This window comes from Garra rufa, chromosome 2, assembly GCF_049309525.1.
Source record: "Garra rufa chromosome 2, GarRuf1.0, whole genome shotgun sequence".
NCBI classification, from domain to species: domain Eukaryota; kingdom Metazoa; phylum Chordata; class Actinopteri; order Cypriniformes; family Cyprinidae; genus Garra; species Garra rufa.
Genome location: NC_133362.1, coordinates 6,721,150 through 6,734,980, shown reverse-complemented (window position 1 = coordinate 6,734,980; position 13,831 = coordinate 6,721,150). Strand labels below are relative to the sequence as shown.

At 32.0% G+C, this 13,831-nt stretch overlaps 1 protein-coding gene across 1 annotated transcript; it reads right to left on the bottom strand.

Moving 5' to 3' along the window:
• Nucleotides 1-1,567: 1,567 nt before the first annotated feature.
• foxn2a (forkhead box N2a) lies at nt 1,568-11,529 on the bottom strand. The gene is made up of 2 exons (XM_073833603.1): nt 10,990-11,529; nt 1,568-1,696 (listed from the first exon to the last, which is right to left on the bottom strand). The coding sequence occupies exons 1-2, from the start codon at nt 11,521-11,523 to the stop codon at nt 1,568-1,570; spliced, it is 663 nt and encodes a 220-aa protein (XP_073689704.1). The 5' UTR covers nt 11,524-11,529.
• Nucleotides 11,530-13,831: the final 2,302 nt, after the last annotated feature.

Below are 13,831 nucleotides of genomic sequence, written 5' to 3'. Positions count from 1 at the left end.
ATCTAGCGAAACGATCGGTTATTTTCGAAACCAATTGACAATTTAAATACTTTTTAACCTCAAATGCTCGTCTTGTCTCCTCTCTGCGCAACGCATGCGAAGTCTGTGTGATTCAGGTAAATACAGTTAGGGTACGTCTAAAAACTCCCATCTCGTATCTTCCCTAATTTCAAAATCACCTTAGATCGCTGCAAAAGTACCGACATAGTGTTTACAAAGAAACTCAAACGCCCTTTACAAAAAAAAGGTAAAAACAGCATTATAGGACGATTTTGACATTGAAGACATAAACGAGATGGGAGTTTTTAGACATACCCTAACTGCATTGAGCCGGATTCTACTCACTACACATTCACTGCGCAGAGATGAGACAAGATGAGCATTTGAGGTTAAAAAGTATATAAATTGTTAGGGCTGGGTAAAAAATATCGATTCTCCGATTTTAATCGATCTTCAGTTTTATGCAACGATATCGATTTGGGAAATCCCCGAATCGATTCTTAATGCACGTGCTTCACGTAAGAGGATATGAATATACACCTCTCGTCCTGAAGGTGTCACTAGTGTTCCTGCTGAGAGAGTTTTCTCAACCGCTGGTGATCTAATCACAGCGCAAAGGAGCTGCCTTAGATCAGATCAGAACATGTTGATCAGCTGCTTTTTTTGCAGAAAAATCTGGTGATCAAAAATGATTTGGCTGTATTTAAGAACTGTTAGTTTTATGGACAGTTAGAATGTTTTGTATATGCAGACAAGGGCTTTATGATGGGCCTGTTTTGAATTTAGAAAAATGTTTTATTTCTTAAACATGTTTGAAGTTCTTAATAGATTTCACTGTTGCACATTTAGTCTTTTTATTTTTTTACGGTAATGTGCATTTTGCAGTTTGTTTACATGGTGTACAATGGATGCACATATTTATGACTTCTTGTTACAGTGTTCATTTAAAATAAAAGTTGTTTAAAATAAACAACTGTGTGCACCCTATTATTAATGTAGATGTGTATTTCAGTAATAAACTTAAGTAGGAGAGTTTCAGTTACCAGCATTTATATCAAAATATGGATCCCATGTCTGCAAAACTAACATTTTAAATGAAATATTGATAGCTAATCGATATCGAATCGAAATCGAATCGAATCGAAACCATAAAAATAAGAATCGAATCGAATTGCCAAATTGGTCACAATACCCAGCCCTATAAATTGTCAATTGGTTTCGAAAATAACTGATCGTTTCACTAGATAAGACCCTTCCTCCTCGACTGGGATCGTTTAGAGCCTTTTGAAGCTGCATATAAACTGCATTTCGGAAGTTCAAATTTCGGGGCGCCATCCATCTCCATTATAAAGAGAGAAATCCTGAAATGTTTTCCTGAAAAAAAAAAAAACACAATTTCTTTACGACTGAGGAAAGAAAGACATGAACATCTTGGATGGCAAGGGGGTGAGTACATTATCTGTACATTGTTGTTATGAAAGTGAACTAATCCTTTAACAGGGCCGGTTTCCATGCATCAAACTAAAGCTGATAATGCATCTGCAGTACTATAGTTAATGTGAGTGTGTTACCTGGGTGGGGAAGCAGGGGGTGTGCAGAAGGAGTGGGCTGTGGGAAAGTGCTGTTTCTTCAGGGCTTGGATCAGATTGGGTCTGTATTCGGGGTCAACGCACCACAGAGAGCCTTTCCCATTAACCTAGAAGAAAAACATGAACACACACAGTCAGATAAGCAAGTAAGAATGTTATATTAGGTGCATTTTAGGGGTGGGCGGTACACCGGTGTCATAGTCAGCACCGGGTGTGATATTGCGCCACGACATGGATTTTCTAATACCGTCAATACCGTAATAAATCAATTATGTGCCTTGAACGGCTGCATTTACATCAATAATTGCTAATTCTAAATAATAAGGCATTCAATTTTCTTCAAACGTTCAGTTGTGGTCTGAATACCTGTCCTTAGCCTATACTATATATCTTGTTGTTAGGAGTGGGCGATATGACCTAACATTAATATCACGGTATTTTTCATCTTTTGAACGGTGACGGTATAATATCACGGTATTACTTTTTTTTTGGTACATTTTGGGAGGAGTAGCCTGTCCTGTCCCTTTAGTATGTGAATAAAGTTAATATTTTTAGAATATAATAAGTAAATGGTAGGTATCCTTATCAAAAAGAGACATGGGAGAGTATTATGCATTCTCAACATATTTATTTTGCAAAAAACCTAAAGATCTTACTTAACAGTGTACAACAAAACAAAAATTATTTGTTATTGAAATTTAATTTCTGCAATATTTAAAACCTTTAAATAACTGGGGGAAATCAACCCATGGCAACAGTTTAAAAGACTTGGCAACCCTGCGTCCAACACGAGCTGTTGGAGTTAATGTCATTGCACACGAAATTTTCGTCTGAGATTTTTGCACGTTAAAAAAAAATACAGGTTATGTTAATAGTTTACACACTGCCTCTGAAACTTTCGTCCGTCATAAAAAAAAAAATAAAAATAAAAAAATCGGATCGTGTTTGATTTTCTGCATTTTCGCATCCATAATAAGCATTTTGATTAGGATGGTGAATATGAGAAAACTAAAAAAAAAAAGCGCATATGAAAATCGGACTCAGTGTACAATGACCTTTAGATTTGAATGATCACGGGTCGAAAGTAAAGAGAGATTACAAACATAGACTGGAGGATTTGTTGACATCTTGTACTCACTGACAAATATCTGTTCTAAGATGTGCTGCTCCCTTTACACAGAGTGTGCGTTATCGCAAAATCGCAAGTAAAAGTAAAAAGCGCGAGCACTCATTTAAAAGTGATTTCTATACCCTGAATATTGAAAGTGCGAAAATTATTGACGGTATTAGAAAATCCATGTCGTGGCGCAATGTCACACCGGTGATGACTATGACACCGGTGTACCGCCCACCCCTACTTGTTGTAAATAAAAAAGTAAAACATATATGACCCTGGACCACAAAACCAGTCTTAAGTCGCTGGGGTATGTTTGTAGCAATAGCCAAAAATACATTGCATGGGTCAAAATTATTGATTTTTCTTTTATGCCAAAAATCATTAGGAAATTAAGTAAAGATCATGTTCCATGAAGATTTTTTGTAAAATTCCTACTGTAAAGGTATCAAAATGTAATTTTTGATTAGTAATATGCATTGTTAAGAACTTAATATGGACAACTTTAAAGGTGATTTTCTCAGGATTTTGATTTTTTTGCACCCTCAGATTCCAGATTTTCAAATAGATGTATCTCGGCCAAATATTGTCCTATCCTAACAAACCATACATCAATAGAAAGCTTATTTACTGAGCTTTCATATGATGTATACATCTCTGTTTTGTAAAATTTAACCTTATGACTGGTTTTGTGGTCCAGGGTCACATATTCGTATCAGTTTTGCAGGTGGTAGGTAAAAGGGGAGTGGCCATTAAACGACTGGTGAAACATCGTGAAGGTCAGGCCTGTAGCCTATACCAGGGGCGGAGTGGCAATCGGGACGACCGGGACTTTTCCTGGTCGGCCAGCTGAAGGATTTACACAGCGGATCACAAATTGAGCGGGCGCGAGGCGAACTAATATTGTATATGATTTTCGCACTTCCAATATGCAGGGTATAGAAATCACTTTTAAATGAGAGCTCGCGCTGTTTACACTCTGTGTAAAGGGAGCAGCACATCTTATAATAGATATTTGTCAGTGAGCACAAGATTGCAGCAAATCCTCCAGTCTATGTTTGTAATCTCTCTTTACTTTCGACCCGTGATCATTCAAATCTAAAGGTCATTGTACACTGAGTCTGATTTTTGTATGCGCTTTTCATCCTTATCAAAATGCTTATTATGGATGCGAAAATGCAGAAAATCAAACACGATCCGATTTGTTTTATGACGGACGAAAGTTTCAGAGGCAATGTGTAAATTCGATTAACATAACCTGTATTTTTTTTTAACGTGCAAAATTCTCGGACGAAAATTTCGTACTCGTGTGCAATGGGCAATGACATTAACTCCAGCAGCTCGTGTTGGATGCAGGGTTGCCAAGTCCGCGTTTTTCCCCACAGAATTGCTCTACTTTTAAACTGTTGCTATGGGTTGATTTTCCCTAGCTATTTAAAGGTTTTAAATATTGCAGAAATAAAATATCAAATTATTTTTGTTTTGTTGTACACTAAGAAAGATCTTTAGGTTTTTTACAAAATAAATATGTTGAGAACGCATAATACTCTCCCATGTCTCTTTTTGATAAGGATACCTACCATTTACTTATTATATGTGACCCTGGACCACAAAACCAGTCTTAAGTCGCTGGGGTATATTTGTAGCAATAGCCAAAAATACTTTGTATGGGTCAAAATTATTGATTTTTCTTTTATGCCAAAAATCATTAGGAAATTAAGTAAAGATCATGTTCCATGAAGATTTTTTGTAAAATTCATACTATAAATATATCAAAATGTAATTTTTGATTAGTAATATGCATTGTTAAGAACTTAATTTGGACAACTTTAAAGGTGATTTTCTCAGTATTTTGATTTTTTTGCACCCTCAGATTCCAGATTTTCAAATAGATGTATCTCGGCCAAATATTGTCCTATCCTAACAAACCATACATCAATGGAAAGCTTATTTATCGAGCTTTCATATGATGTATACATCTCAGTTTGTAAAATTTAACCTTATGACTGGTTTTGTGGTCCGGGGTCACATATTATACAAATATTAACTTAATTCACATACTAAAGGGACAGGACAGGCTACTCCTCCCAAAATGTACCAAAAAAAGTAATACCGTGATATTATACCGTCACCGTTCAAAAGATGAAAAATACCGTGATATTAATTTTAGGTCATATCGCCCACCCCTAGTGCATTTACTGAAAAACCATTGCACTGCAGACATTCTTATTAATGAGAATCTGTACATTGCTCAAATGTTCAGAAAACCTGAGGTGTGCATGAAGCACCATTTTTATGCATCGGCCGATAGCACTCCAGACACAAAGAAAGAAAAAGACAAACCCGGCGGACATTTTAACAGCAGCCTGAGAGGATCTCGCTGCTCAAAGTGTCTTAATGTGATCATCTGAGCATGTGATTGGCAATGCAGACCCTGCTGGGAGTTTACGAGCAGTGGTTAAAAGCGGCCGATAAACATCACAACATGGCTGTTAACGGCACGTAGGCTGTTTATGACAGGATCTGATCTATGAGTTCTCATAATTACTGCAATAGTTAATTATTATTGCACCCAGTGGATGGATTTTGATGGGAGTCAAGGGTGTTCAAAGTATTAAGCTTTAACATATCTAAAAAAAGATGCTGGTAAAGATTTTCATTGTCCATTTGCTAAGCAGCAAAACAATGCACAAAGAGAGGACCGGTCAGACTTATACCTTAAAACCACAAAACTGTTTATTATATTTTGAATGAAAAAAAAAAAAAAAAAAAAAAAACTATTGGATTATAAAAGATTTTTTGCATTGTAAAATTTTCCACAATTAATGATAATTGATTACACTCTTCCAGAATTGCCATTATTGTAAAATGTTAAAATCTCATTACCACAAAAAAAGAAATAAATAAAAAAAGAAATAATATTAATAAAAATAAAAATATAATGTGTATTAATAATTATAATAAATATGTATACAAATAAATAATTAATAATGTACATTTAAAAATTAAAATGCATCTACATTTATTAAGTTTATTCAGATTTTAACAATAAAATCTGTTTCAGTATGTTTTGATAACTTAACCAGAAACATTTTTACATAAAACATATATGTATAATATTATTAAAATAATTAAATCATATTTATAATAAAAATTACATAAAATAAAATAAATTGTGATAGTATTTGTTCTTGTTAAATTGTATTACCACAAACAAATATGTAAATCATGCATAATAATAATACATTAATAAATACATATTTATAATAACATACATAAAAAAAATAATAATTATAGTAGTATTTGTTCTTGTTAAATATAAAAATAACATTGACACAAACATCTGTAAATAATAAATAATGTATAATAATTACAACATTTATAACATATATAATTTATATTAGAATAAATTGTGATAGTATTTGTTCTTGTTAAACCTTACTACCACAAAATAATTAAACAATAAATAAACAATGGATAATCATGTACATGTATATATTTAAATGCACTTAAATAATATAATAGTATTTGTTCTAAAATCTCATTGACACAAAAATCTGTACATAAACAATGTATAATACTAATAATAATAACATTTATAATGTATATATATCACTTCTAATACAATAAATTGTAATAGAATTTGTTCTTGTTAAACCTTATTACCACAAAATAATTAAATAACAAATAATAGTAATAGTATTTGTTCTTGTTAAATCTAAAAATCTCATATATATATATATATATATATATATATATATATGTGTGTGCATCAAATTTATAATACAATAAATTGTGATAGTATTTGTTCTTGTTAAACCTTATTAACAAAAATAAACAATGCATGTAAACAATGCAATTAATTTAACACATTTATATTTATATATTTTTTAATAATAATAATAGTACTATTTGTTATGTTGTTATAACATTGATAACTTTTAATATAAAATTTTATTATAAAATTATAATATTACCTACTAATATTAAGGTATAACAATATACAAAAACAAAATGCATTGTGGTAGTATTTGTAGTATCACATTAATGTATTCAGATTTTAACACAAATCATTGCATTGCAGTATTTAAGCTTTTTTTTTTTTTACTGAAAATTACTAAATATTAAAATGAATTACCACAAAATCATGCAAAAATCTCAATGCTCATGAAACATCTAATTTTCTTTGTGCAAAATCTAATGTATATAACTGTACATATATAGAGAGAGAGAGAAACACAGAGGAATAGGTAGGAGGAGGAGGAGGCCTATAACCTTGACTCAGATTACCAGCCTGCTCATAAACAGGAAGGAGGAAACGTTGTCATGGCAGCCGAAACCAGGCAGTGTCATGTGAAACCAGCTGAGTGTGTCTGTCTGACGGATGGGCTCTCGCTGACCTCTCACAGCTACAGCCAACACCATTTCACTGCCATTAGTAAATGCACATCAACATCACAGGAAACCACACTGACTGTACAGAAAAATCATCAGTCGTGGCCTAACGGTCAGTGCACATTAAGCTGTGGTGCTCATGTGGACAACTCAAATTTAAACCCAGCTTGCAACAAGATCTTTTCTGTACTCAACCCCAAATAAAAAAGTGGAGCAGAAATAAAATAAAAGATTGCTCCAAAATTTGAAAGCCTAAATCACATATAAAAATGTTAGAGGTTACATAGAAATGAAATAAACAAAAAAACTTTTTCACTTTTAATTTTACTTTTAAATTTAGTAAAAAAAATTTATCAGTTTTTGGTTTATGTTTATATAATATTTATTTTTTAGCTTAATTTTAGTAATTTCAACTACAACTTTTTTATATTTTTAATTTTAGTCATTTTTATTAGTTTTTGATCTTTAAATGACTGTATCATTTTATTTTAGTTTGAATAATTTTAATACTTCAATTTAAATGAAACTAAAATTGGGTTCAAACTAAAATACGTTTTACATTATACGGTTTTTTTAAATATTTTTCCATTTTCATTTTAGTAATTTTGCTGTTTATTTTGTCATTTTTATTTCAGTGTTGGTTTTATTAATTTCAACTACAATTAAAATTAAAAATAAAATTGTTTTCTTGGTTTTTAAATAAAGTTGTATTTTTATATATTTTTTATTTTAGTTTTAGCAATTTTATTTTGATTAAATTTATATTATATTTATTTGTTTATATTTTGTTTTTGCAGTAATGAGAATTAGACGCCATTAAAACAATTAATCATTTAATAGTATTTAGCTGAGATGAAGTTTGATTTTTATATTTTTTCATTTGAATTTTAGTTTTAGTAATTTTGTTTTGATAATTAGTTTTAATGTTTATATTTATTACTTTTGTTCTAATAATTGAAAAAACTCTGTGAAACAAAATACTGCATCATAAATCATATTATAATATAATAATCTATTATTATTATTATTATTATTATTATTTAAATTAAGGTAATTAAAATCAAGATATATTTATTTGTTTATATTTTGTTTTTGCAGTAATGAGAAGCCATTAAAACTAATTAACTATTTGAATTCATAACATGTTCATCATATTTTAATATTTTTGAGCTTTAGCACAGACAGCATATTTAACTCATTAGCAAAACCATCATTACTGTAATTGTTATGCATTTTTTATTATCTTGTTCAAGCTTCAGCATACCGACAACATATTCTTATCATTATCAAAATTGCATATATTTTTACATTTTGTGTCTATTATTTTTATTTTCTGTGAAAGAAGGTAGTGCAATATATATATTTTTGTGTTTAAAATCGAAGGTCATTAAAAGATTATTTTTTTATTTATATTTTGTGGGAATTGAGCATAAAAAGTCACTGAAAAGAATGATTTGTCATGCACTAGTCACGCCTTTTAGATTTGGCACAATGGCAACATAAAAGCCAATTATTATTATTTTTTATAACATCACATTATTTTCCCCTCACGGTATAAATGTGTCTTAAAATATAATACTACCTTTATATTCTACAAAAGGTTTTTTTTCATATTTTGGAGTCTGAAAAGTTTTGAAAACTTCCACTAAAAACCACAGAACAAGCATTTGATTAAAAGCCACTAAGCAGAACTGACAACAAAGAGAACAGATCCTGCAGTATTTGAGACACTTCCCTTGATATTTTCTCAACAGATTGAATTCAGGCATTCAGATATTTTAGACTTCCCAAATAGTTTTTAGGCCTCTGTATCACTATACGCTTCTATACGAGCCTGCTGTCTTTTCAGGAAGTAGAATTGTTTTGCTGCTTCCCTTGTCTTTGCTCACGGTGTGTGTGTTTGTGGAGGATCGCTGGTCTGAGATAAGCGGCTATGGGAGTGTGTTTGCTCTCAGGGAGGAGCCGTGACCTTGACTGGATCCCCACCTCTTTATCTCATCATCGCCAAAACCCAATCGCCACACTTGCACTCGCTACAACCACTGCGCCACAGTCACGCCTCAGACTCTAGACCAGACACATTTCAGTATCAATAGAATTTGAATGGCTTTGTGTATATTTTCCATTTCCTTTTTATTTTTGTCAAAGCTTTCACCATTTTTGTAAGTTCTTTTTATGTCTATGTAATGTTTATTCATTTTCATGATTTATTATTTCAGTTTTAATTTTAACTATTTCAATACTTCAGAAATGTTGCCACTCTGTTTGACATCTAACTGAAACATTTTTTTTCGTACTTTCATTTTCATTTTATTTTATTAGTATTTGGGGTTTTTAAGGTCTACATACTTTCTTCATTTTTATTTTAGTTTTAATTTGAGAGATTTTTGCCCTTCAGCAAACTAAATGAAAATTAATCTCTGCCTCAGAAGCAAACCGCACTAAAAAGTAGGGATGCTCCGATCGATCGGCCAGAGATTGGTATCGGCCGATAATCACATTTTATGACTCGATCGGTACTCACTAGGGGTGTGCAAAGCAGCCGGTATTTGTATCTGTATTTGTATTTGTTGAGGGAGGAAAAGTATTTGTATTTGTATTCGAGTAAAATTCAAAATAGGTGTAAAATCCTGTTTTTTTGTGCGTTACACTTATAATTTACGTTATAGTGTAAGTATTCTTTAATTATATCCATTATAATAATTATGTATATGCAATATTGGTTGATGTTTTTGAACATGTAACAAGGAACGCCACTGAAAAGAAATCCATGGTTAAACCAACAACTAATAAAATACCATTGTGAACATTATGAACCCCACCACCACCCGTCCTTGTTGGAGGACGCTGAACAGACGGAATAAAAACAAATAATACTTAAAAGAACTGTTCTTCTGAATGAATGAACTTCTTTCCCGTGGCGTCTGCCGTTGCTAAGCAACCATGACCTGATCTCTCAATGAAGACTCGGAAGCTTCAGCAAAGCATAAATGGATTTCCAGCATTAAAAATCGCTTGCAGTAGCTCTGCTATTAAATTTATTTTAAAATGGTTATTCCTGTACAGATATGATAAGCTGTTCCTCCAACTTGGCTGTTTTTCAATGTTATTAAGGGAAAGGGTGAAGCTGATTGGTTGGTTCTGGTCACATGACCTGCGCTGCGCTTGTGGCATTCTGAAAAGTTGAGATGTATTTATCTGGATGCGGCGCGTCGCTTCCATTATGAGCGCGCATACCGCGCGTCTACATGTGAAACAACCAACTTGAGCGCGCATGTGAACGGCCCCTAATGGAATAACCTCCCGATCAAACTCTGCTTCCCAAAAGCTATAAACTGCATCCAGAAGCCAGTTAAGGTACAAAAATCTATTCAACAAAAATAGTGATGCAGTGAATTTTTTTTTTCACCCAGCTGAGTCTTCTCTGTTGCTGTGTGGAGCAGCCTGTGTCAGTCATCTCTTTTAACCCCTCCCCCCGACTCCTGAATGTCACTCACTCACTCAGGCATGCACTGACTGCGGTCTCATGAGGAAACGCAGCTTTTTGATATAAAGTTTTTCTTGTTCCCGAATACAAATATTTTTTTACAAGTATTTGTTCGAAATAAGTATTCGTAAAAAAACACGCTATTTGTGCCTTTCCGGCACACACATTTTTTACACATTTTATAAAATTTTACACATTTTATAAAATATCTTATATATTATAATATTTTATACATATATATGAAATAACAGTAACAAAAATGTTTTTAAATTGTTTTAGTTTTAGCCAAGTGTAATAAAACAAAGCTATATTGGATTTGGAAGAACTTCACCTTCAATTTGAGGAGAAGACCTAAAAGTATTAGTTAAATGACTCAATAAGACGTGTAACTTTGCACCGCTCACCTTCCCAAGGTTCCTCTCCACCTTGCGGAAGCACTTGTTGAGGGACAGGTTGTGTCGAACAGAGTTCTTCCATCCAGTGGGGGCGCTGGAGAAGTACGGGAAGTGCTCCAGGATCCACCCGTAGATGTCCTTCACCGGCAGCGACTTGCTGGGCGACTGTTCGATGGCCATGTATATGAGCAAAGAGAAGGAAAACGGCGGCTTGGATTTGACGGACTCTCCGGCGTGCGATGCAGCTGAGGAGATGACGGAGGTGCCGTTGGTGCCCTCGATGTCGAAGAGCGGGCTGGAGCTGGACTGGGCCTCGGGGCCACCCAGAGTGAAGTTCTGGAGCAGGTTCTCGTGGAGCCAGTTGAGGTTGGTGAGTTCTTCGTCTCCTGAGCTGGAGCTGCGGTCCAGGCTGGTGGCCAGAGGGCTGGCGGCGCACTCTGCTTCGGGCAACGTCCCGCAAACCCCGCGCAGGCCCGTCCGCTCCTCCGCCACGCCCGGGGATTCTGCTTTCTTATCCGGCGACATCCCGATGATTGGACCCATTAAATCAAGGACGTCTGCTGAAGAGAGAAACAGAAAATAAGAAGTTAAAAACAAGTTACAGTGATGCAAAAAAAAAATCAGCAAAGCAACACGTTCACAGATAACTTGAAATCCAAACATAAAATGAAGATTGTAAAAAGTTTGTTGACAATATTTTGAGTGCAATCCAAAACAAATATTGCAATGTGTTAAATTAAAAAATTTAAATATATATATTTTAGAGCTGTCAAATGATTAATCACGATTAATCGCATCCAAAATAAAAGTTTATGTTTACATACTAAATGTGTTTACTGTGTATATTTATTATGTATATATAAACACACACATACATGTATAGCTTAAAATAATATTTATATGTATGAATAGTTATACTTGTATTTAATTTAGATTATATAAAGAATTATAAATATTTTTCTTTAATAAACATGTATGTGTGTGTATTTATATCATAGACTGTAAAAAATATGGACAACGCATCTCCGCTTCTTTCCACTATAGAAAAGTGAAGCCAAAACAGCTCAATATGGCCGCTACCATCTTGGGGGAAGTTACGTCATTTGGAGCCAGAGCATGCGCAGTAGAGGTTCGTTTGGAGCCAGAGCATGCGCAGTAGAGTCGTGAGGCGGAGCCGCGGTGTCAAAGTCCCGCCCAAACTCCCGCAGACCCAATCGCACGATCACAATCATGACACCACACCCCGTTTTTATAGCATCAAATAACTACTTAAAAGCAAACTTATTAGAAAAACGAACACCTGAGCATGAATCAGCATTATAAGAACTACCTCACACGATGGAAATCACCTTTGGAAAAAAATTATTTGCCGTGTAATTCGATTATTTAGTTTGGCTCACGTCCCATTAGATTACATGGAGAGGGCGGGGTTTATGACCTATACTGCAGCCAGCCACCGGGGGGCGATCGAAAACTTTTGGCTTCACTTTTCAGGACACCTACGGCACGCCTGATTTATATATACATAATATATACACACAGTACACACACATATAGTTTGTAATCATAAACTTTTATTTTGGATGTGATTGGATTTGGATTAATCGTGATTAATCGTTTGACAGCCCTAATATATTTCTATAAAATATATAGAAAATCTAAAATATAAAAGCCACAAAATTAACTAAAATGTGTTTGCATCAAAGTAATTACCATTTCATGCTATGGTTTCAGAGTATCAACCATAACTGTGCAAAAATAAACAAAATTATTTTTTGTGCATTTTTAAATATTAAAGAATATTATTAATAATTTATACTACAATATTACATAATTAGAATTTATATTAAACACTATTTTGTAATAATTATTATTATTATTACTATTATTAATATATAACTTTACATAATAATAGTAATAATAATGATTGTTAAAAACGATAAAACAATATATTACATAATTAAAATTTGTATTAAATACTATTATCTGTAGTAATAATAATAATAATAATAATAATAATAATAATAATAATAATAATAATAATAATAATAATAATAATAAATAATAATAATTATTATTATTATTATTATTATTATTACTACTACTACTACAATTAATATATAACTACATAATATTAACAGCAATAATGATTATTATAAAAAAATGATATATTACATAATTAGAATTTAGATTAAATAAATACTATTATTCACATTTATTTTGTGTGAATTTTATATAATAATAATAATAATAATAATAATAATAATAATAGATATTTTTCCCAAATGAAAAATACACCTAAATTCAGGGTTCATAAATTACAGGGTTTTATTTTTACCCCCTGGATTTTAAATAACAATAATAATAATATATATTATTAACAAAATACCACACACATATATACACATATATATACACACATATATATATATATATATATATATATATATATATATATATATATATATATATATATATATATATAAATAATATTACATAAAATAACTGTAATAGAACAGTTTTCATTCATTAATTTTTCACACAAGTCACGGTATTGTCTCAGAGTATAATCCATAATTATGCAGAAACAATAAACAAAACAAAAAAATACAAAACAAAAAATAATAAAATATAAACTGAAACTAATTAACTAAAATTAATAGCAGATCTAAAAAAAAAAAAAAACATCATTCATACTTTCAAATTTAATGATGCCTAAATTCACTTTTTATTATTTATCATAATCATCATCATTATTATATATATAATACAATATATTATATAATTTTAATGTATATGAAATTAACATTTTTTACTATTTTTTTACACAAACTAGATTATGATTTTAATA